The sequence below is a fragment of the Clupea harengus genome, chromosome 5 (genome assembly GCF_900700415.2).
Source record: "Clupea harengus chromosome 5, Ch_v2.0.2, whole genome shotgun sequence".
Taxonomy (NCBI): Eukaryota; Metazoa; Chordata; class Actinopteri; order Clupeiformes; family Clupeidae; genus Clupea; species Clupea harengus.
Window position 1 is genome coordinate 6,652,025 of NC_045156.1, and position 24,095 is coordinate 6,676,119.

Below are 24,095 nucleotides of genomic sequence, written 5' to 3' on the forward strand. Positions count from 1 at the left end.
GTAGGCTGATAATGCACTTTTCAACAACAGCTGAATTATTGTAAAGACAGGGGAGAAAGGATAGCATTTGTTCGTGTTTACACAAATATTCCATTACAATACCTCTTCTTGGTGATTTAAATAAAAATAATAACAATAATAATATTATTACAAACTAATTATTATTGTTATTATCTGTATATAGGCTACACAACAGGGTATTGTAACGCTCTGGATAAATGAAAATAACATCAAGTGTCAGACCATCAAGTTATTTGTTTGGCATTAATCCTTAGATTTTTCAATTGGATAATTTGGATTTTTCATGTGCATGATGCAGAAATTACGTTCAGGCGAATTCATAAAAAAATGGCTACCATCTCTGACTGGTAATATCGGTTTGGAATTTGATGCCCATAGTGACCATGTCGAAACTCCATATCGTTTTGTAATTTACACGTTTGTCTTTGTTCTTCGGTAAACTGTTATACACTTAATGTAACCTACATGTGACAGCATATAGCTGAAACGGTTAAAAAAGAAGAATTACTTTTCAATATGACAACACACTTGACTTCGATTTAAAGCCTCAAATTATCAGATAAAACATGGACTCTTCAAAGCCTATTAATCAGCTAACGGGCCTCAGGGGAACCCTCGGCGCATCTACCCATCCTCATCAGTGCCCTGTGTCATAATAAAGCCCTTGGACTAAATCAGCCACGTTTTTCCTCATCTGGTCCACTTTAGTGTGTAATAATGTATTCTCTGCACGCCTCCTAGAATAATATTATCCTTGCCGGCCAACGGAAATTCTGATCTGAGACCAGAAACGTGCTCTCAAATGCCAGCTTCCCAATTAAGACACATTTAGTAATTAAACACCGCCCGTTAGTACTGGGAAGAGGGCTAATGCCACCCACTGGATGGTCTATTCACCTTCTCCGAGAAGAAACTGAAAAATTGGGGTTTAGATTCCATTGTGTAGGCTAGATTTCGATCTTTAATCACTGCTAGTCTTAAAAGGACATGCAACACTTACAAACTGGAAAGCCTACATATATATTTTATATCATATTTTTTTCCAGACAGGATATTCATAACTGTGGTGTCTAAGAGCAGTCCAGTGTCGAATTAATATTATTTTTGTCAGTTATTTATCAGTGCTCTAACATCACGTTTATTAGTGCTCTAAATATGTGTTAACAGACTGTGCCGTCTGCGTTTCATATGTAGACCACTGGTACAGAGCCCTACTTACAAAACGTTCTCTGCTAAAATTTCACGTGTTCTTTGGGAACCTGTAGCCTAGGGTAAGATGAGAATTCTGACAACCAGTGCACTTTCACGAAATGTTTCAGACGAATGTAATAAATCGATGTCTAAACGGACAGAAACGAATTGGTGGTGGGGGGTAAGGATGTAGTCAATCAAATTCCAATACAAACATATCGGCTATGATATCACGGCGTCTGTTATGGCTAATTAAACAATAAGCACGCAATTAAAGTCATATCCCCCCCACCCACTGTCGAACGTGTCCACGTCCATTCCCCCATCTTATAACGCCAATTCCCACAGATGGGAAAATCAAGACCACTCTACACTTTATTTTATTGGAGTTTACTTACTGAAAAAGAACCTCTTAAATGCCATTGGAGGCAAGTTTAGTAAAAAATACATTTAGCCTACTTACAACACACACCACACTACACGCACACACACCGTGTAAAAGCCTTCTTGTTAAACGGCGAAGAAAGGAGCGTAGGGAAGTAAACAACCTAAAGGCAGACTCGTTGGCCTTTTCTCTGCACTTACCTCTTCAACATCTGAGCAACCAGCTTTGCTTCTAGAAACATGTTAATTGACAACGGAGCTCATTACTGCATGCACATGTAGAGAGAGATTACAGGGACAAGAGCGCATTAATGAACTGTCAACAACTAAGAGCATGTACGAGACCAGGATCACCCAAAACTGGCATTTATAAACGACAAAGGCTCGGCTGAGACGGGATGAAAAGAAGACCCAGACTTTTGTTTGGTCAACTCAATTGATTGTAAATGGAAGATTAACAGGGCTAGCGTCATCATTTTTAAGGGGCGAGGGAGAAAGGGCCCAATTAAGTCGACCAAATGTTAACTACATCGCTTTCCCCCCTTTTAGCCCAAATGAAATTCTAATTAAACCGTCCTTCGCGATCATTTTGGAAAGCAATTTCTCTCCCTGCTGGAGGAGAGTGGCCTAGTTGTGCTACTCGTTAGAAGAAGCGTTAGTTCTTGGCACAAAGAGCTCGAAAGGCACATTGTAAAATGCCAAGGGGAAGTTAATGAGCATCAGCCGAGGTCTTTGGATCTATTCCTGGGGAATGGTGTTGAGAGGACAGGATCTAGCCAGCAGACTGCATGGTGTTCCAATACACGTCTTTATATACAAAATGTTCAAAAGGACAATCTTCAGTCTCTTTGACAAAATGTAATGTGTAAGGAAAATATTTCACTGTAAAATAATATAAAAAGAACTCTCAGTGTGATAGCACAATTCAGTACACACAAAAAAAAAGAGGATGATGAAAGCACCAATTCACTTTAATGTGCACTGATTCAAATGGACAATTAAGACTATTATGGTTACTAAGAAAACAAAACCAAAAAAAAAGATGAAAGTGAAAAATCTGTCATGGCCATTTGTTTTTTGTGGTAGTTGGTACTGTGTTGGGACTCTGCAGTGCATGTGGGTGTGACAGAACAATGCACACACATATATGCGGCCCACAGTTGCCCATCTCAAGGGCATGGCCTGAGAAGGTGCTTTATGGCTTACAGCTCTCTGGGCGCCCGTGCAGGAGCTGTACACAGGCTTGGCCCCACTAGATTCACATCAATGTCAGACGCTAGCATGACCTCCATTCAGAGCAAGGCTTTAGGGCCCGGGGCCAAGGAGCTGAAGGGGACCTTCTGTCCTCCTGCCTGCTCTGTTAGTCGTAGTATCTTAAAAGAGACGGGGCCTTGACCTCTAAACAATCTGATCCACATTTTATAGGCTTACAGTTTGCCCAGTTGACTGCCAACACATTCAAAACCCATTTAGAGAGAAAAAAATTGAACATACACTCTGGATCACATTTATAGCAAATAACTATATTTGGAAATTGAATGAACTAAAAACAGAGCAACATATATTTTTTTTAAATGCAAGATTTGTTTCCTTTCAAAGTGTTGGGGATTTTTTTTCCAATATAGGATTTACGTCCATTTCTATTGTCCAGCGGGATTGCTAATTCTGGGATGTCCGGTACTAATCCTTTTGACCCAGGGTGCCCCTCCAAGGAGACTTCCACTGCTGCATTCAGTCCCTATCCAGGCGTCTTTATGAGACACATCCAAACCCTGGTCTGTTAAAGTAACACCATGGACAGAGGGAGGGGGATTTGACTAGTTTTTGTCTGAATCTTAAACTAATTCATTTATGGCAATTCATTACAATATCACAATAGGATACATTTGACACAAAAAAAAATTAATTGTCACTGATATCTACACACCATCTCAATTAATTTGAGAGGGTGATATTACCAAAGAGCTTGGGAAAAGGGTAAGAGTAACCACAATATTGAAACACAAATCATTACACTGTAGAATTAAGTAGCATTTCTGAGGGACAAAAACACTACAGGAGCTCTTGAACTATCAGCATCGGTCCCAGAATAATAGCATCAAGCGGTGAGAATTCCCTGACTAGCTCACATGCAAAAAAAAGCTATTTCTGTGTAAGAGCACTACAACAGGGAATGGGACAAAAGCTTTAGTTCTAAGAACTACTTGTAAGAAAACCTCTAAGTGGCGATGATTGCGTTGGCACATACAAAAAGTCTGATTTGCCAAAAGGTCTATTTAAAGTGATGTTATACTGGAACTTCAGCTGCCTAAAACAGCTTTAAATATGACATTGTGTTCTTGTACATGACTTGAATTAAGTGTATCCTAAGATCCTTCCAAGGCACGATAAATCATTTTGAGACAGTGATTTTTAAAGTTCTCAAAAAAAGAGGAAAAAAAGCTTTAAATTACAAGGAATCATGTTTTTTTCAAAAGGATTCTTCTATCTCTATCTAATCTATGAGTGTCTGTAAAAAAAACTACAACACCCGCCTAACAACGGAGGGTTTCTCAGATCCTTTTTCATGCACATTCATATTCAATTCCCTACTTTTCATTTCTGTCCATTTGTCAGAGAGATGAGGGCCATGTGTAAAGGGCTGCTTTATAGTAATCCCGCCGAACTGGAGAAGGCTGGGATTAAGCCCAGGTGACTGTGTGCCCGGGCATTTTCCACGGCTGGCACTGCTCAGGGGGGGCCAGAGGTCCATGAGTGTGTGCCGCGCCAGGCAATGTGGTGTCTGTGGCTAATCCACCTCGGGGCCTTTGCCATTAGAATACATAATGCAGAGCTAGTCATTTGGAAAGGCTCCAGATCGTGCTCTTCAAAACCCTTTTAGATAACCCCCCGCCCCCCCCCCCCCCCTACTCCCCACCCCCATCCAAACCGAACTCCAGCCCCAACACCCCGCCACCAGCCCTGGCAGACCCTCCCCCGCCCGTGTTGGGCGACTGGTGCCTGACCTGCAGGGCACGCACGGGTCCCAGCTGAGGAGCAAGGGCAGCTGCCAACCAGCGCCACTTCAACCCCGGCCATCCGGATGATCGCGTTTGTCAAGCCGCCACTCCGCGTCACCCCGCGCCAATTTGATCATCGCAATTAGGTTGGATCAGAGATGCCATCTCTGAGAGGGAGAGAGGGAGCGAGAGAGAGACAGGGAGAGAGAGAGAGCTGGAGTGCCGGTTAAACAGCAGGTGGAGGTGGATGTTTCTTCCCACCGCAGATGGCACGTATCATCACACCAGCTAACCTCAGTATTGATGCCATGACCCATGCACTGGTTAATCATCTCATTGACACTGTACTGGTGTACTGGTTTTGTACTAGAAAACACACACACACACACACACACACAAATGCGCATATGTGGTATGTAAAGTATCTAAATAATATTTGTATAAACTTGAATAATTTGTCTAATTTTTTTAAATGTACACTATATACTACACCATATATTGTAGTAAACCTTAAAATGTTTCGTAAGAAAATTCCCAACCTAAATGTACCTTGTGGCATCTTTACAAAAGTTAGGAAAAAGTGCCACCAAACTCAAGCAGTGGCTTGGGAACGAGGACTAAGAAGGGCAGCAACAGGAGGGAACGAGGGGGAGAAAAGTGGCTCATTTTCAACACTTTCAATGGAGATTTATGAACATATGGTGACTGGCTGACCCGGGGGCTACCCTTCACTGAAGAGACAATAAAATAGCAATTACTGTGAACAGCGAAAGTGCTCGTGGACGCTTTGTGCAGTAATGCAGCCATGACCTCATTGGTGCCGAGTGCTCAGGTATAAAGAGTGGACATTCCGGCATGCTTATTTCAGTAATAAAGACATGAACATTTAAGCCCCACTCCACAGTTCCCTTTTATGTGAACACACTATACCGAGAGCAAGATGAAAAAGGTTATTGTGCAACAAAAAAGGGAAAACAGAGAAAACTTCTGCTACAAATACATAGACATTTAGGGGTTGGTTATATTTAAAAGTGAAAAAATGTCACTTCAAACAAATATATAATAATATTGAATTTATTTATACAGTAAACAAGTTGTGTTTTTCTCTAGGCATGTCAATGAGAAATAAATACAAATGCAGCGCCTTACCAATTTGAACAATATCGAGTGCAGAGTATGAACACAGACAATAAATAGGAATGTGTTATAACAGTTTGGCCTGATGTGATTTAACAGCTTGATGTGAATAAAAACGCCCCAAACTGAAACAACCCCTGAGGATATAAGCAAAGATGTGAACTTAATGACCTCATTCAACGTTGACTAGAACAGAGACAGAGACACCTCAACTCCTACCCTTCATACAGACTCCAGCCTCTGGATTCTTACAAACACATGCACATACATACACATACATACACCCTTAAGCAATCACACAAACAGAATTTGGCTGCTGAATAATTTCTTGAGCCGCGTGAAGTGTGTTGCAGGTCTCTGTGATTTTTTTTTTTTAATAAATGGGATCTTGGCTCCCCCTTGTGGTGATTTTGAAACGGTGTCCCAGAAGCTTCCCCTAAGCCATTTGTCATGTCATAAAGTAATGGTCTCTAATTAAAAAAATCTTGGTAGTGATTGAAAAAAATATTCTTTGCCATCTCCATCACACAGCATCATCCGACAGTTTAAAATCACAGTTTTGTTTTCTTGATTAGAATAAGCTCTTTCTGCTCAGAATCTACCAAGTGTGGGATTTACAGTAAGGAAGATGCAATCCATGAACCCTGTCCAATGCAACAACAACAAAAACAACAACAAAAAACATGCCTGAGGCCCTCAGTAAATGTGGGAGCATTCATAACCGACTTCCTGTTTGTGAAGGGTGGATTTGGGGATGACTAGTCCGCCCGTATGTCATTATTGGTATGCCAGGAAAAAAAAAAAAGGCATCTGAATTATTAGTCATACAGCTGGGTGCTTCCTAGGACGCGGGGGAAGCCCTCTGTCCTGTGCGTCACGAGGAACACTTTTCTCCTGCCTCCGTCTCCTGGGCGAACGGGCCCTGCTGTGACGGGGAGCTGGACCTCTGCCCAGAAGAAAGGGTTCCCACTCCAGAAGTTTCTCTTCCACAGACGCCCAGTAACGAGTCTGGACAAAGTCACCATGTTGCATCACCACATTGCGTCACACATATTAACACAAGTTCATCACACGCTAGCAGCGGCCAGCTGTTATGATGGTTCCCAAATCTAGAGAAAGCTAGGTTAAAAAGCTATGATGGGTAGAAAGCCTCTGGGCGCCTGTGCAGCTTCACACAAGTTCATATTCACTTCATATTAAAATGTGTTCATATTACATACGCTAGGAACTACAAACTGTTAAGATTTCTCCCTAAGCTACAGATAGCTACGATAGTTCATAGCCACATAGTTTGCATTCCATAGCATCCCGTTAAATACAGTCTAGTAGGAAAACACAACCCTTACTTTATCATTATGGAAAACTGAATGTGAATGAAAATTTGTTATCTATCCGATGTTGTTTTTCGTATGTGAAAGAGGAAGAGAGAGAGAGTTCCATTCACACTTTATCTGGCAGAGTTAATGTGCACCTTACTAACTACCAGGCGGGGAAAAAAACCTGTGTATAGGAAGCGCCTGAGTATTAACCGCAGGGCTGCAGACATTTTGCAAAATCAATGTAAAAAACCGCAGGTACTAGTCAGGAAATGACGGTACATCACGCTAGAGTTAGGTTACCTCAAGGGTGAGTACATCTGGATGTAATGGTTGCTTCATTCTCATCTTATCTTCCAACGTTTTCAGGTCCTAACAGGTAAAACAGAGGAGACAAAACATTAAATGGTAGAAAATGTTTTCAGAGAGGCAAATCCACATCACCTAGAGATCTAGTCTATTTCAACATAACAAACATACCTGGATCTTCATTCAAAGGGTCAGATTTAATTATTTTAAACATTTTCATAGTGCAGAATACAGGTAAAAAGCCTGTGAAATGCAGTATAATATGTGCATTTAATTAGGTTTGTAAACTCTATACACTATAGAGGCACCTCGGTTTTAGCAGCCTAAATGAGTTCAAAATAAACAAACTCTTTAGTGTAGGCCTTTATCTCCTGTCTTCAACATCACTATTACAATTCACGTTTCAGCTGACATGAGATGTACCCCCAACAGTTGAGCATTTCTTTCCTGGGCAGCCTTGGACAGCGTCGTCTGTTCTTTCTTCTTAGCTCTCTGATGTTGATGTCGAACCTCCATTTGTTCCAGTAACTCTGCTCTTTTCCCTAAACTAAAAAAAAAATTACAATGGGTGACACATGATTAGTCTACTGTAAACAAACATGCATTGCAGTTTAAATTCAGTAATGTGGGTTTGGTTTTCGTTGGTCCTTCTCAAAACTACGCGCAACTACGCGCAACTAGTTAACTACCAAGTTGCAAAGTTAGGCAGACACATGAACACAGTGTTGCCAACTGTCACTCTTTTGACATGAGACGATTTTATTTCCCGTCTCACGCTAGCATGAAAAAAATCCATTGATTATAAATGTCTTAAGGCAACACACCTGTTAGGGTCAATCTAATTTATCCTCAGTCTTGAAAGTTGGAAACTCTGTAAACAGCTACAACACTATATAACGTTTCATTTGAAACCGTAACAATAAATCGCAATTATTAGCCCCAAGTCTAGCTGGTAATTTACGGTGGTTAACCTGCGTATAATTAACGGACTTTGTAAATTAGGACAGTATCATAGATGCATCAACGTTTGCTAGCTAAACGGCCAACACTAGTTCAGTGAAGAGATAAACCATAGTCCAGGAACGATAGACCTTGTTCACTTTACTTAGCTATACTAGCTAGCCAACCAACTACTTACATTTCCTCGTGTTTCTTGCTTAGCTCAAATTCTTCGTCCATGTTTGATGCTATGGACGCGGAGATTGTGCCATGAGTCAAAACAGAATCTGCGCAAAGATTCGTTTTTAACCGTTAACGTTACACATTAATCAAGTTGCAGGCTAGCCTGGCCTACTTTTGCTAGCTAGCTAGCCAGCAGGCTAGTTTGAGCATACTCTTGTTTGTGAACTTCGAAACCATCTGTGTTTGAGATCCTACATACGGTGATCTAATCCGCCTGCCTGAAGGACATTGCGCCATTTGACTGCAGGTTTTTATATTGGATTCGCACTAACCTATGACTCGATTAACAGAATTACATTTTTAAATGCACAGACACAAATTCTCCAGGTGCAACAATTTATCTAGGTGATGGCGTGGGTTTTTATGATTGTTATGAGTAATAATAATACTAGTAATATTAATAATACAATTACGTATAGCACCTTTGGCAGGAGCCCAAAATGCTTTACAGAATGCATACAGAATAAGCAACAACACTATATTTGTTTAACGCTTTTCATACAAAGAATGCAGCTCAAAGTGGTGTTACATTTCAGTCACTTTTAGAGATTAGTTTTATTAATCTGATTTTTAAAATGGCTAGTATCGAATTGACTGGGCGTGACGAGCATGATGGTAACTCTCTTGGCGTGGATGGCGCACAGATTGATGATCAATTTAGATTACTGCAAAATGCAGATTGTCCCATCCCAGAGCGAATATGTGTTCACTCATTTGAATGGTCTCTCAAATTTGCTGTCAAACTAATCCAAAGAACTCCAAACCTAAACAACACAAACTCAAACAAATGTACAACCTTTAAAAAAATGCCTATTGAGTGGTGGGGAAAAAACAGTCTAACATTCGGAGAGGATTTAGACTACAGGCCAACTGTTTCCAGGTCAACAATCACTGTGTAGGAACAGTAAAACAGAGAACATTGTCAAATACCCTATCTAGATTCTTCATTTCAAGTGTGTATGTTTTTTTCCCCATTATTTTAGGTCCAGAATTTTTAACAAACTTTGGGGACTTTGGGAACACTGTCTTTTAATTATACATTCACTAGCATACACTACGGATGCAAGTTCAGATAAATTGACTGTCATCTACCTTCATCTACCATCTAACTCTATAATATATATAGTTCATCATCTAGCGAGGCCCTTTTGACAGCTCAGAATGAACTTGCAGGAGGACTGCATGGTGTGAAAGGGTCAACCCAATTTTATAATTCCACATTTTTTATTTCATTCAATGCACTCTGTTGATTTGAACATTGTGAATATCTAGCCATATGCATCTCAATGAGCTATGGTAAGCAGGGTCTAGTTAATTAAACAAACTGACCAGAAACCAAAGCAAACTTAACAAGACCTAGAGTGGAACTTCACCCCCAGCGCTGAGCTTCACCCACTGCATACGTTTGAAAAATGCTTTAAAAGTGGCCAAGGGGCTGAACGTAAACTCCTGTGAATGAGGTGTCCTGCTCAGCAACTTAAAATGAGACTCACACTCACAGGAGAGGGCTGGGGGCGGTGGGACGCCCATTTCATGACGTAGATAAGTCCCAAACGGACGGCCTTGCAAGGTTCACGATGATTTTAAACAGTAGATGGCATGCCATTTTCAACCCATAAAATATTAACACCAGCAATTTGATGTGTTTCATCACTGTACATCATATTATTTAATGTACAGCTCAAAAAACACATTTAAGGGTGCGGTTACACTTAGCAAGGACACAGACATGGGTCTAATGGAAGGCCTGTGTGGGGTGTGCCATTCTTCCACCCTATGGTGTGTTAATGTATATCGTTTTTAATCACCCTTACAAGGCACAACCTCTCTGCTTCTTATGTGTAAGTTCAATGTAAGTGATGAGAAGAACACCCAGCACATGGTGCTCCATTTTTGGTTTACCTTTTAAACGTTAAATACGATCAGACGAGACATTTCAGTCTATGAACTAGGCACATGCATGTGTTGGTGTTTCAGATGTATTGAGCTATATATAGTTGGGGCCATAGTGGCAGCCACTAATTCGATTTTCTTCCACAAAATGGCATGCTTGACTAAAAAGGCTAATCAGTGAATTCATTAATTTACACTGAATGGAAGTTGTGAAAAGATTTGTGTTCACATATAGATACAGAAATTTGAGCAGTGCTGGAATTAGGCTTTCCCTGGTGCACCTGTGTGTGTGTGTGTGTGTGTGTGCGTGTGCGTGTGCGTGTGCGTGCATGTAAGCGTGATGAGGAGCAGAGAGCCGTACTAGATAATTATGCTAAACACTGACATGAAAACTTCTTCGTAGTCTAGAAACAGCATTATTGGTGTGATGGTGAGTACCAGTTAGGTTACTTCTACACACCAAGAGATAAAATGAATGTTTTAAGTCCTATGCAGATCAGGGGGTATAGCTCGTCATCACATGTTAAACCAAGACAAATGAAAATAAGGAAATCTGCCTCACGACAAATATAGCCACCACATGAATGTTTCTATTCCAGTGTGTTACACCCACTAATGTATCTGATATCTTCCCACAAACGTTATACAAAACTGCACTTTCTACTAATCAATTAAAATGTTATTTCTTTCCCACAAATGTAATGACTCATTTCCCACAAACATTATTATTACGTTTGCAGGAAGTTATTATTTTTGGGGGAAGGTAAGACATTTTTATGACATCAAATGTAAAAATCACAAATATAGTGAAATTCTTCCTGATATATCAGTTGTAAGAGTATGTTTGTCAAAAATCATCACCATCTAATAGCATTTCCTAACCATATAATCCCTTTAGATTAGTACATTTTTAGACTGATTAGTGTTGTGGGTATTAGGCAATGTCAAGCTAATAGTTAGAGGCTAAGCTGCAAAATTGAGAAGGCATCTATTTGTATCGTGTGTGTGTGTGTGTGTGTGTGTGTGTGTGTGGGTGTGGGTGTGTGTGCATGTGTGCGCGCGCCTGCATGTGCCTGTATGTGCATGCATGAGATCCTGTAGTTACCTATAGCTACTTTAACTTTAGCTATTGTCTCACTACATTGAGAGAAGTACATCTGTGTGGTTGGCGCATCAGTGTTTTATGGAATACGTTACATTGTTACATAGCTCTAATGTGTTGCCAGTTTATTTCAAATTGAAACACATCTTATGAAAAGCACCAAACATCAAATTGACCTGTCAACCTACTATCTTTGCATTTTACCCTTATGCTGGTGGTAGTCTGTCCAATCTTGCCGAATCTAAACACCCCAGTCCCAATAGTGATGAATGCCCCAATACCAGTTAGGCGGGTAGAGACACAATTCAGGCATTCAGTCCATTCTGGCTAAGCTCCAGAATGTTATCGTGATATAGTACATTTGTTGCTTATTACAATTTTACAACAATAACAATAAGTGACTGATGCTTGGTCTCTAACTATAGTCTGTACACACAACACAAAGTCAATGTAAAAATGTAATCAATTGTAAGAATTATATTTTGAGGAAATATAATTAGATGGCAATGATTGTGATGAGTGTGGCACAGTGGCTCAGGTGCTTGCACTGTCGCCTCATAGCAAGAAGGTCCTGGGTTTGATTCCTGCATGGGGCACTGTTGGTACTGGGGGCAGGTTCTCCCCAGGCCTTCAGTGCGATCGGTGGGCTATTTCCCGGGCCTTTCTGTGTGGAGTTTGCATGTTCTCCCCGTGTTCACAAGGGGTTTCCTCCACTAAGAACTCCAACAGAAAAACATGCAGAAGAACAGAACACTCTCCTGTCCGTCCCTGACCAAGACGGACGGATCACTTGACTTGGTCCCCGGGCGCCATAAAGGCTGCCCACTGCTCCTGGCTGCCCTGGAGGAAGGACAGTCCAGGATGGGAAAATGCAGAGGAAAAATTCACTGCGACCTGTTCGGCATGTGTGTGTGTGTGTGTGTCCTGTATCGCCACTCTAAAATGCACGTGTGTGTTGCTGTTTTAAGTGCATTTTAGTCCAGTCTGAGGTGGTGCTTTTATATGTGCTTGTAGTTCTGTCTGAGGTTTTGGTCAAATCTATTCTTTCAGTTATTGTGTTTTACAGTATTAGTGCTTTTATTTGGTTAACTTATCTATTTTATGGTTGTAGTTATTTATTTTCCATTTTATTAACTCTAACTTGCTGGTCTGATGTTTTACGGTTTTTAACTGTTTTTACTCATACATCACTTTTAATTGTGCTCTTCTATTGACTTTCTAGTATTTTGTATTATTACTTTGCTTGTATTCTTTCTTCTATGCACTTTTACTTGTTTTGTTTGTTAATTTCCTTTTATTGCCTTCATTTCCTCATTTAAAAAAAGTCAATGTATTTACCTTAACTGTAAAGCACTTTGATACAACTCCTATAGTTTTAAAATGTGCTATACAAATAAAGTTGACTTGAGTTGACTAATTAGCTAACGTTTATGTCTCCCCACCAGAGTCTTTATTGCCTTTTCTCCAATAGCCTAATGAGTTTCAGGCTTAAAACGTTTCTGCTCAGCATCAGTTTCATTCCAAGATTTAAAAGGCCTTATTATTAACTACTATGATCACTGAATGTGAAGTAATCATCCACAAAACAAAACACCCAGCCTCCCACCGTGACATGAGAAAAACACTTCACTATCTCTCCACTAGGTGGCAACAGGTAGTGACTGTTTTGTTACCAACAAGAATAATGAAACTGAACACCTTCACTTGGATTGCATATGAGGAATAGCACACAAATTAACTTCTTATATGATATGATCACATTAAGACAGCCATTTTTTTATTTTAATTTAATTTAATTTAATGTTTAATGTTTTATTTCATCACATAGTGAGAGGCAACTATATATATATGTGTGTGTGTGTGTGTGTGTGTGTGTGTGTATGTATGTGTGTGTGTGTGTGTGTGTGTGTGTATGTGTGTATGTACAGTGGGGAAAATAAGTATTTGAACCCCTGCCGATTTCGATAACCCTTGTTGGCAAGCACAGACGTCAGACTTTTCTTGTAGTTGGTCACCAGGTTTACACACATCTCAGGAGGGATTTTGGTCCACTCCTCTTTGCAGATCCTCTCCAAATCCTTAAGGTTGCGTTTTCAATGGGAGGGAATGAGGGAATGAGGTTCAAGCCCAACACGTTACATGGCCCCATCCATTGTCCCCTCGATGCAGTGGAGTCGTCCTGTTCCCTTGGCAGAGAAACAGCCCCAAAGCATAATGTTTCCACCTCCATGCTTGACAGTGGGGATGGTGTTCTTGGGGTCATATTCAGCATTCTTCCCCCTCCAAACGCGGCAAGTCGAGTTGATGCCAAAGAGTTTGATTTTGGTCTCATCTGACCACATCCTGTCTCCCAATCCTCCTTAGAATCATTCAAGGGTTCATTGGCAAACTTCAGACGGCCATGTACATGTGCTTCCTTGAGCAGGGGGACCTTGCGAGTGCTGCAGTATTTCAAACCATTACGGCGTAGTGTGTTGCCAATGGTTTTCTTGGTGACTGTGGTCCCAGCTGCCTTGAGATCATTCACAAGCTCCCCATGTGTAGTTCTGGGGTTATTCTGCACCTTTCGGATGATCACCGATACCACACAAGGGGATATCTTGCATGGAGCCCCAGACCTAGAGCGATTGACAGTTGTTTGGTGTTGCTTCTATTTACGAATAATCGCACCAATAGTTGTCTGCTTCTCACCAAGCTGCTTGCCGATGGTTTTGTAACCCATTCCAGCCTTGTGCAGGTCTACAATCTTATCTCTGACGTCCTTGGTCAACTCTTTGGTCTTGCCCATGGTGGTGAGGTTGAAGGTGTGAAGTATGATTCTTTGGACAGCTTTCTTTTATACACGTCACCAGTTGAGATCAGGTGTACCTTGCTACGCCTAATGAGGACTAATCTGTGTGCTTCTTGGGCACATAACTGGTCATTGGGAGCCAGAATTCTTGCTGTTTGCTTGGGGGTTCAAATACTTATTTTCTGCATCAAATACAAATAAAGTCATAAATGTTATAAAATGCAGTTTTCTGGATTTGTTTGTTGATATTCTATTTCTCACTGTTAAAATACACCTACCATTACAATTATAGATCACACATTTCTTTGCAAGTGGCCAAACTTGCGAAATCGGCAGGGGTTCAAATACTTATTTTCCCCACTGCATGTATGTAATAGAAAGACACAGGATGTGATCAGTTGGATGTCAGTGACTGGGGCAGTGATGACATTAGAGTACATTAGGGGAATGCTAATTAATCACCTGTAATTAACACATGTGTTGCACCTAAAATGAAAATAAACTCTGCCCCTTGATTACTGGCCAAGTTGGGAAGGAGAAATACACCTGATAATGCCACTAATTTAGTTTCTACATTTCACACTTCGCATGCTGGCTAGAAGCTACAGCAGTCCCTGTTTACATAAAGATGTCCATATAAGAGTCAGTGCCTTTACAAACAGCATTCAAATGCAACCTCATTAAAACATACAGATGAGCTGACAGCTGAGAAGTAGTCACAATGGACAACTGGTAACATGGACAACTGGTAACACGGACAACTGGTAAAGATGCACAGCTTTGGGCACTGCAGAATATTTGCATTTTACGTTATTGGATCAAAGGATTTTGAACCGGAGGGCAGAGTTTGCTTAAAGTACATCAAAACCCATACTTTATTTTATGTATAGCAATACAATTTACATATTAAATAACACTATAATAGAATGCTTTGATATAGCTTTCAACAAAAAAACAAACAAAAACAAAACAAAAACAAAAAATAAACCAGTTTTCCTATGGTTTGTGTTATTTCAGATTATGAAAGAGGACGCAACACTTGCCTCCTCCTTCAAGACTGGTGAATGGGACAAACTTATTCATACAGGAGCTATTCTATTGCACACGCGGACAACAGAATTGTAAAATGTTAAAGGAAACTGAACAAAATAGCTAAATGGTCAAAAAACGAATATCACAATCACTGCCTTGGTAAATGAGAGGCATTTTGGAATGCGATGGGAGATAGCTCAATGCATGGAGACTGACTTGGTTTCCACATATTCACCACAAGAAAAAAGGGGGACTTGGACCTAGAAAACAAAATAGATTTATATGAAAATATAAAATTCTATGATTATATACCATAGATACAAAGTTTGTTTTAAAGAGAATGGTTGGTTATAGAAGCAACAAACTATGTACACACAGAAAGCTGTGGTTATACTAATGTCGGTATTGATTAAGCGCGCTTGAGAAGAGCAATGCTCTAAAACAAAACAACATGAACTGCACAGGACAACATGAAAGAAAATAGTGCTTCCCACAGAGGTATGCTTTTTTGTGACAAAAGGAATGAACGTGTCATTAACCCCAAATGTTGGAGAGTTGTGACTTAATTCAACAGCCTCCCGAAAAGGAGACAAAGGACATTAAACCAACATGAATAATATAGTAATAAAGACCATAATAATGGTACACATTGAATGCCTTGTTTCTTCATTCCACGGAGAGATGAATTAATAGCTTCTATCAACTTTTCAAAAAAGTTTAAAATGTTTTCCTCTAGCATTTACCTCAGATAAAATGAGAAGATTTCCATGAATGGTCAACAAATAAAGATAAAAAATGGCATCAAATGTAAAAAAAAAAAAAAGAAAAAAAAGAAAGTTTCACTGAGCATGTCAATGAAAAAAAAAATCATCAGCCATTTTGCCATCAGCTCTGAGGAGGAATTTCATTTTCAACACCATGTACTCCTATGAAGACACTGTAAAATGCTAAATAATGAGCTTAAGTCTTTGGTAAAACTTCATAAATCAATATCCCCTGCTTTGTGTGGCAAGACAGCTGAAGACGCCTCTAATATCAAGCTGTCAAGGACATTGTGCTGAAATATAATCGTTGTTACAAAAGATGTGGGGTGCAAGAACCAGCCGATACCTATTGCCTTGGGGCCAATCTGACAAGTAGTTTGGGTATTAGTCTTAAACAGGGCCTAGCAAAAAATATGTAAACCACATTCAGAATTTTGTAATTCAATCTGTGAATGAAACAAATTCCCCATGCGGGACTTCAGTGTATTTGGCAAAATCAAACTACACCATACACAACATTGAATAGTTTCACACACCAGCACAGTCAAGCAATGCAGGAGGAAAACGTCAGTATAGAGAAGGCATTGAGAGGCTGCATGAAGTCTACAGGAGCTCTCACAATGACAAAAAAATGTATGATGGCATCCTTGTAAGAGTATGTAAGAGTCATAAATAGAGAGTTTAAAAAAATACAACGGGGCATATCACAAGGACCGAAATGCTCAGAGTACAAGTTATGCTTTACAGGACACAGTCATTTTGTAATTCAGTTCAACTCAGACAGTATATGTTTTTGTTTTACCCCATTTAGCAGCTTGCAGCATGACGCAACAGAGAAATCAGACCAGCAGAGGGAGCAAGTGAGAAGGGCGTGAAATCAGACCAGCAGAGGGAGCAAGTTAGAACGGCGTGAAATCAGCACTGTCAGAGAAGTGTGGCAGAACATCAGGCCAAGTCTAGCAGGAACTAGTGAAGGGTTGATCGTGACAGCGAACATTCACAAAATCACAAGTTATAATGATTACAATATATCCATATATATTAAAAGCATAATATGATTCATACAAAAGTAATAAGTTCACAGTAGCTGTTTTAATACCACCTTAGAAAATGAACGTATGGGTTTACCTTTCCTATATAATTCTGCATGAAGCGAATGTCGGCATTGGGATGCTTTAAAAGAAAAAGAAAAATTCCCATATTGCTTGTCAGTGCCGCAGAAACAAAGTCGATTTAGTGAGAACATTATTTTGCCAGCGCTGTGGAACTTGGTTTCGCAATGCCATGCAGGTGAATGCACAGCTTAATCTTCGACTTTCCATCTGGCATGAGCTGGAAATGTGCACATGGGAATCACTTTTGAAGGGTCCAGGAAGTTGAGTGGGTGAGTTTTTGTGATGGAATGTCAAAATCAGGCGTTGGAATCAACATAGTAGATCAGATCGATTATAGGCAGTAACACTGATATTACATAGTGCAAACTAGACAGAAGTGTGGTTTTGTCGTTGTGAACTCAAAAACATAGGTGCAAAATGTTCAGTAGGATAACATTAAGACATAAAATGGCAAAAAATAAATATCAAAACCTTTGTATCAGTGTAAAAAAGTAATCAGGTTATTTATTTAACCAAGAGTCTGGCAAAAAAGGCCTCGAAAAAGTCTGTCTTTAGTCCTTGAAGTTTTACAAAGTAAGTGCCTCTTCGTGCCTCCTCTGCCCTCAGACGAGAGACTCCATGCTCTCGGCGGGGTCCGACTCGTCTGTGATGGCCATGGCTCCATTTCTGTCCATGGTCATGGGTCCAAATCCGTGCTCTTTAGTGCTCACCAGACTGAGCATAGCTTTATAAAGGTACTGGTACTGGTCCTATGAACACAGGAGAAGAGGACGACTGTTACACCACTGACACTTACAGGTTACCAGGACAGTCGTCAACGGCTTAGACTTCAACACATAGATCTTACATCAAGCGAGTTTAATCAAAAACATTTAATTCCACACATTATAATGCTCCTCAGAATTTTGCAGAAAGCTCCACTGAATTGAATGGGCCACCCCAACGTTCGGAGATCTGATATCTCTTTATAATGACCTCTGCAAAAAATGAATGACCGCTGCTGCTGGCAACGGGTTTCGTGCTTCTGATACACAAATTAAAAATTTCATATATCATATTATTCATATAGTAGTCTGTTCCTTGCACGTAGCAGAAATTCGTTGTAACTGAAAGTCAGCAAGTAATACAAGCCACTAATCATTAAAAAACAAGATATTTTGCATGAATATCTTTTATCGTTTTGGCAAGTAACTGTATAATAAGCGGGATAATGTATTGTATCGCTGCACGTCGGGGTCCCGTTGTCCTGTCGGGATTTATTTTCCGATACTGACCGTCGGAGTATACATAATCCCTTACATAATAATTTAAATTCTTTATCTGTACCACATGTATTCATTATTCAATATTACGTTAGATTAAATTTTATACATTCTTTTCACAATTTTAATCTCAAGTGACAGCACGTGTAGCCTTCATGCCTTTCATTGGCACGTCTGTAAGCTGAAGCTTCGACCTTGGTGCTGTTAGCTCCTCGTTCCCCACCATCTGAGCCACATGAACATAAAACGCAATCCCACGTGGATTCGTGTTTAACTCAGCACATAAAGCATTCGCCACTCACAATATCTGTGAAGACACCAGGCCTCATGAGGTTGATCATTTTGGCGACCTGATAAACGCCCACAGCGTTCTCGTTCTCCAGTTGTTGCGAGAGGGTAGTGAGGGCGCACAGCATCCCGGCCGACACCGCGCCGAACCTGACGGAGAGGACAAACAGGTTACGTGGGACTCCGGCTCTCCCAAGGACAGACAGAGATTTGCTCAGAGATTTGGGTGACTGCCAGGACTTTGTTGTTGCTTTTTCACAGCGTGATTTTGTGTGTGTGTGCTGATTAGCATAAAAACTTTGACAAGTTCAAAAGTTGTGAATGCTGTTCCTGACATCTACACAATGGGGAGACGAGAACTGAATACACTTCGCTGAATTATGCCTTGGCATCAATACAAAGTTATTCTTCAAAATTGAGAAATAACAACAACAACAAAAAAAAGAACATGGCTGACTACACATTAGCTATCGCATAGACTCATGCCATGACACAGTCGTTTTGCAGCAGGCATGTTTAGTATTCAGACCAATCCGCACTGTCCTCTATGCATGCATAACACCAGCTTGTGCATCTCTGGAAAAAGCTAACAGAGTAACCGAATGGCCACCTCTGTGTCTTTAAAGAAACCAGAGCAATCCTGACCCGAGTGAAAAGTCTCTTAACAGCTGTTATCAACTGTAGATGCTCAACGGCTCAGTTTTTTTTTTTGTTCTTTATGAGACAAGGCAAGCTATCCCAAATTACAGCCCTCAAATGACTTAGATGGCGAGCTGCTATCATTGCAGCCCATGTCTGTGTGAATTCAGAGACAGAGTCATTAAATCTGACTGCGTTTAGGTAATCTTAACTTCTGGTGTCAATGGATGGAACCTATTAATTTAATACAAAGCGAAGGATGGCGTCAGAATTTTTGACCCAAGCTAAGATTTCCATTTAATACTACTTAGAAATTTAATTCAGGCATTGAGAGTACAATCCTCTTCCAGATAGAAGCTGGAATGGGTTTGACCCTAATCTGTTACAAATCCCGCCCCAGCTCCATTGGTCAGCAGCAGTGGCTTGACTGTGACCTACTGTGCCCATGACCACACAGGTGTGTTTCCGTGTGAACGTGACAGAGTGTGGGTGGGCACAGGAAATGGCAAAAGGGGACACGTACTCGTCGTGAACTATGGTGGGTCCGTCTCTCGTCATGGCCTCCTCTTTGATGACGTTGATGAGCTCGAAGGTGCTGCTGATCGGGGCGTCTGGGTTGGGCCACTTAGGGCACTGAAAGTGACGCACCTCCAGAACATAGTCGTCCTGAGACAAAAAAAACAAACAAAAAAAAACACTTTGAGAAAAGAGAATTTACTCACTCCTATGCTTAAGCACAGTAATGCATACAATACATACATGGCATACAGGCACGCGCACACACACACACACACACACACACACATGTATCCCTCCCCATATGCAGACCTGTGTGGCTTCCAGGATGAAGTCGTGGATGATAATCTGCTCCTCATTTGAAAGGCATAGTCTGTCTTTGCTGATGAGTGTGACAGTGAAGGCCTCACAGTTCATGGCTTCCTCTCTGCTGGGCCAGTACACAAACTCATCCTCCGCCTGACACACACACAACACAACAGAACAGAGACGAAGAAATACAGGGAAGGTAAAAAAAAAAGGTGTTTAAAGCTTGAAATGGAAGCACATTCCAGAAATGAGTAAACAATTTCTGAAAATACTATTCAATCACAAATGTAGTATTATGTATTATGAAAAACAGACACAAAGTGACAGGCTCAGACTGTGGAATGTGTCTGTTAATTGGATCCTGAGTTGACATTCCTAAGCACAATAGGCTTGGTTGTTTGGCAACTGTACCATGGTACCCACCAGTCCTTGGTTGTCGGGTAGCATGACGATGATTTGTGCATTGTGATCCCAGATCATCCTCCAGAAATCTTTAGTTGTGTGAGGCAACGGATGCTGGGTGATAATGAACTCGTTACTCCTGCAGTATCCCTGTGTTGCCAAAGCAGGACAGCACAAGGTTCAGTCGTCAGTAAACATACAGAACAAGCAAAGGGCACAGCAGTGCAAGGTTCACCTTTAAACACCTGTTTTATACAGTGTCAATGAAATTTGAACTACAATATAATCTGGTGGTTATAAATAAATAACAAAGAACACGTGTCGCCTGCCAACAGGCTCTTAAGCAAGGTGTACAATGTTTAATCATTCCCCCGGAGTTAAGTACATTTTAAAGCTTTTCAAGTGCTCTGCATTTAGTGATGTCTTGGTGAGCAGTGCTCTTAGCTTCTGTCGCCTGGTACCCGATGGACGTAAATGCTAGGCTTGATCAAACACAGAGAGGGGGGGGGGGGGGGGGGGGGGGGGGCAGGGGTGGTGCTCACCATTATGTAAGAGGCGTTGATGTAATCGGTGCCTTTCATCCCGGGCAACGGTGCCAGACCCACTCGGGCTCTCTCCGCTAGGTGGAGCAAGAGGAGAGCACACGTTCAGTCAAGTCCGCTCAGGGAAATACAACATCATGTTTCTGACAGCAAGCGCTCCGGATCTGGACTGCATGCATTCCACACCCACACTAAATCAGTACTCTTATTTAGTCTCAGTTCAAATTTGAGAGCTTATTGTATAATTCCTCTGGTCTTATGAGGAGGAGGAAGAGAGCAGTGGGAGGCGCTATGGTTTGAGAGCCAGATGAAGGGTACTTACAGGGAACCACTGAGGAATTGCGGTTCTTCTCTTTGTTGCACTCCTTCTGCGCGCTGAAGCACTCCACAAACCGCGCGTTGCATTGGGTCACCAACTGGCAAGGGACAGACGAGTGTGAGGTTTTATGAAACAGAATGGAGAAATACCAGCAGACCCTCATCAAAGAAGCCTGGAGTCACTTCATGTGTTTCAGAGACGCGCGCATATGGGTCTTTTGATTTACACTTCTTGTGCAACACACCAGACACACAGCCGTGGTGTTAGAGTGAAAATTATACCAAAAACAAATTTGGACTTTGGAACAACCATGCAATAATAAAGGCTGTTATTCTATGCATGACACATCATCATCATCAAAACTGTGAACTGTCGAAGAATAATGATAAATCTGTTATGGGCATTTGTACCACAAAGCTAATATATTCCCTGTTGAAGATGTGTAATGAAATAAAACAAACCATGAGAGTTAAACTATGACAAATTACAATGCCAAAGAAATATTCTGAGGGAATAATTATGATCTTGAAAACTTACAAACACGTACGGCCAACTACATTAACGGACTGACTGGTTAGTGCAGCACACACCATTTGACACAAACTGAGAGCCAAGTTAGATCGCCTCTGCAAACTAAAAGAATAATCACCATCATAAAAGCCAATTAGGATCTGAGAGTGTTGCCCGAACCAAGTGATGGTTCCTTGGGCCTCATGTTGAGACGGAAGGGCAGGGCTGCCTAATGATGGGAGGCGTTCTCAAAGGGGAGTCCGCTGACTCGCTCAATCGCTTCTCCCCCTGCCTTTAATGCAGCGCGCCCTCATTTACATTCACTTCTGAACTCCAAAAAGAGATGACTCAAGACTTGCTGCGAGCCATCTGCAAGGGTCAGATGACAGACTCCCAGAGGAAAACGCAGTGAGGAGGAGGAGGAGGAGGAGGAGGAGGAGGAGGAGGAGGAGGGAAATTAAAAACAGGACATCGGGGAAGCGTGTGTGTGTGTGTTTGTGTGTGTATGTGTGTGGTGTGAGGCTCCAGTGCAGAGGCTTCACCGACCTTGAACTGCTTCTCCAAGCGCGTCTTGCCCCCCGGACCAGGTGTGAGGATGCTGTTGACGTAGCTATGGAGCTGAGTGCCCAGCACCTCAGTCTCCTTGCCCATGATGGCCTCCATCAAGGTATCATGAATGAAAATGTACTGCTCCTAAATGCAGAAGGGAAGAGTCAGGCAGAGAGAGAGAGAGAGTGTGAGAGAATAAAAAGATGAAATTAGACATTGTCAGTCTATCACTTTGAGTGAACACATTCGAACAGAGGCCAGGACTTGTGGGGACGGGGATCTTACCTCCGTCTGGACCAGATAGTTGCGTTGGGTGCGGATATGTTTGAGAAAGGCCAGGGCGTTGACTGTGCCTTTATCCTTGATCTGCTGCAGCATGCTGTCAATGACTATGTATGTGCCTGTGCGGCCAACACCAGCGCTGGGGGGCAGAGGAGGGGAAAATCAGTAAAAAAAAAAAAAACCTCCAAAAAAACACAGGATTTTATCTAAGTAGAACAATCAAGGAGGTTTGTGTATCAATTGCTTTACATTGTCTTAAAACATTTGGAAGCAACAGACTTGCGCGCGCGCACGCACGCACACACACTCACACTCACACACACACACACACACACACACACACACACACACACACACACCACTGCTCAGCCCAGCCGCAACTCAGCCAAAATTTCTGCATGTAGCTCAGCGTTTCCAGGTTCCCTCCCTTGTGCATGCAGAATGGGTTAATGAGCGAGGCCAAGAGCACTGGTTTAGTGATTAACAGTGGAGGTTCAGAGGGGCAGGTGGAGAGTTCAAACTCCTGCTCCCGTCCCTTCAGAGCAGGGGGTGGGGGGTGGGGTGAGGGGGTGGTGCCGGTGCGGGGCTGTAGCGGTGGTGCGAGGTCACTCCAGGTCACGGGCACAGTAATGAGGGAAAAGGCGCAGTCGGCCAGGCAACGCGCCATAATTGACTGTGTGGAAACAGCACGCTTGCTGTGAAGGGTCATTATCTAACAGCGCCGGACAGATGACATTAGAAGACGGTGCTCTCATTACGCCGGAGCTCGGCGCGGACAATTACAGTCAATTTCCCCAGCCGCGCCGAGACTCTGTCTCGAAAATTAGGGCCCTTGGAAAAGGCATGGCCGCCTAATCAGCCCGGCGGTCAAAGTCTAGCAAAATAACCTTATACAGGGAGGTGGCCGGGATGCTGCATTTAAATATATTTTTTTTAAGTGTTGAATTTGCCACCACTTGTTTGTGACCTCTAGGCACATATGCATGCACACACTGATGGGACACACACACACTGCACCCTTGTGGGATGAGCCTCATAGGAAAACAGAGCGCCCTCTAGTGGCCTGGAGGTCCAGCCTACCTGCAGTGCACCAGCATGGGGCCCATGTCAGACGTCTGGCAGGCCGAGGACTTGCGCACAAAGGTGAGGACGGGCAGGGTGTACTCAGGCACGCCCATGTCCGGCCACTGGGTGTAGTGGTACTGGATGATAGTCCGCTCGCTCTGTCGGCCCTTAGGGTT

At 41.8% G+C, this 24,095-nt stretch overlaps 2 protein-coding genes across 2 annotated transcripts in view; both read right to left on the reverse strand.

The window, feature by feature from the left end:
• Positions 1-5,653: 5,653 nt before the first annotated feature.
• On the reverse strand, positions 5,654-8,847 carry c5h3orf14 (chromosome 5 C3orf14 homolog). The gene is made up of 4 exons (XM_012841138.3): positions 8,496-8,847; positions 7,781-7,904; positions 7,352-7,420; positions 5,654-6,740 (listed from the first exon to the last, which is right to left on the reverse strand). The coding sequence occupies exons 1-4, from the start codon at positions 8,534-8,536 to the stop codon at positions 6,555-6,557; spliced, it is 420 nt and encodes a 139-aa protein (XP_012696592.2). The 5' UTR covers positions 8,537-8,847; the 3' UTR covers positions 5,654-6,554.
• A 6,324-nt stretch (positions 8,848-15,171) lies between these two features.
• ptprga (protein tyrosine phosphatase receptor type Ga) overlaps positions 15,172-24,095 on the reverse strand; it is a 204,527-nt gene continuing 195,603 nt past the window's right edge. The window contains exons 21-30 of the mRNA XM_031567522.2: positions 23,935-24,095; positions 22,858-22,993; positions 22,570-22,716; positions 21,517-21,610; positions 21,195-21,271; positions 20,674-20,802; positions 20,254-20,400; positions 19,949-20,091; positions 18,801-18,936; positions 15,172-17,985 (exon numbers count right to left, since the gene is read on the reverse strand). The exon at positions 23,935-24,095 is cut by the window's right edge and continues 12 nt beyond it. Coding sequence (XP_031423382.1) covers positions 17,839-17,985; positions 18,801-18,936; positions 19,949-20,091; positions 20,254-20,400; positions 20,674-20,802; positions 21,195-21,271; positions 21,517-21,610; positions 22,570-22,716; positions 22,858-22,993; positions 23,935-24,095 — 1,317 coding nt within the window. The 3' untranslated portion in view covers positions 15,172-17,838. The remainder of the gene's footprint in view (positions 17,986-18,800; positions 18,937-19,948; positions 20,092-20,253; positions 20,401-20,673; positions 20,803-21,194; positions 21,272-21,516; positions 21,611-22,569; positions 22,717-22,857; positions 22,994-23,934) is intronic.

What these genes read in the sequence shown, in the direction of transcription:
- c5h3orf14 (XM_012841138.3), bottom strand. Translation starts at nt 8,536, where the DNA reads ATGGACGAAGAATTTGAGCTAAGCAAGAAACACGAGGAAAT. An exon ending in AGCAAGAAACACGAGGAAAT is followed by an intron (nt 7,905 to 8,495) that starts GTAAGTAGTTGG and finishes TTTTTTTTTTAG; the next exon opens with TTTAGGGAAAAGAGCAGAGT. An exon ending in CAGATGTACTCACCCTTGAG is followed by an intron (nt 6,741 to 7,351) that starts GTAACCTAACTC and finishes GACTTTGTCCAG; the next exon opens with ACTCGTTACTGGGCGTCTGT.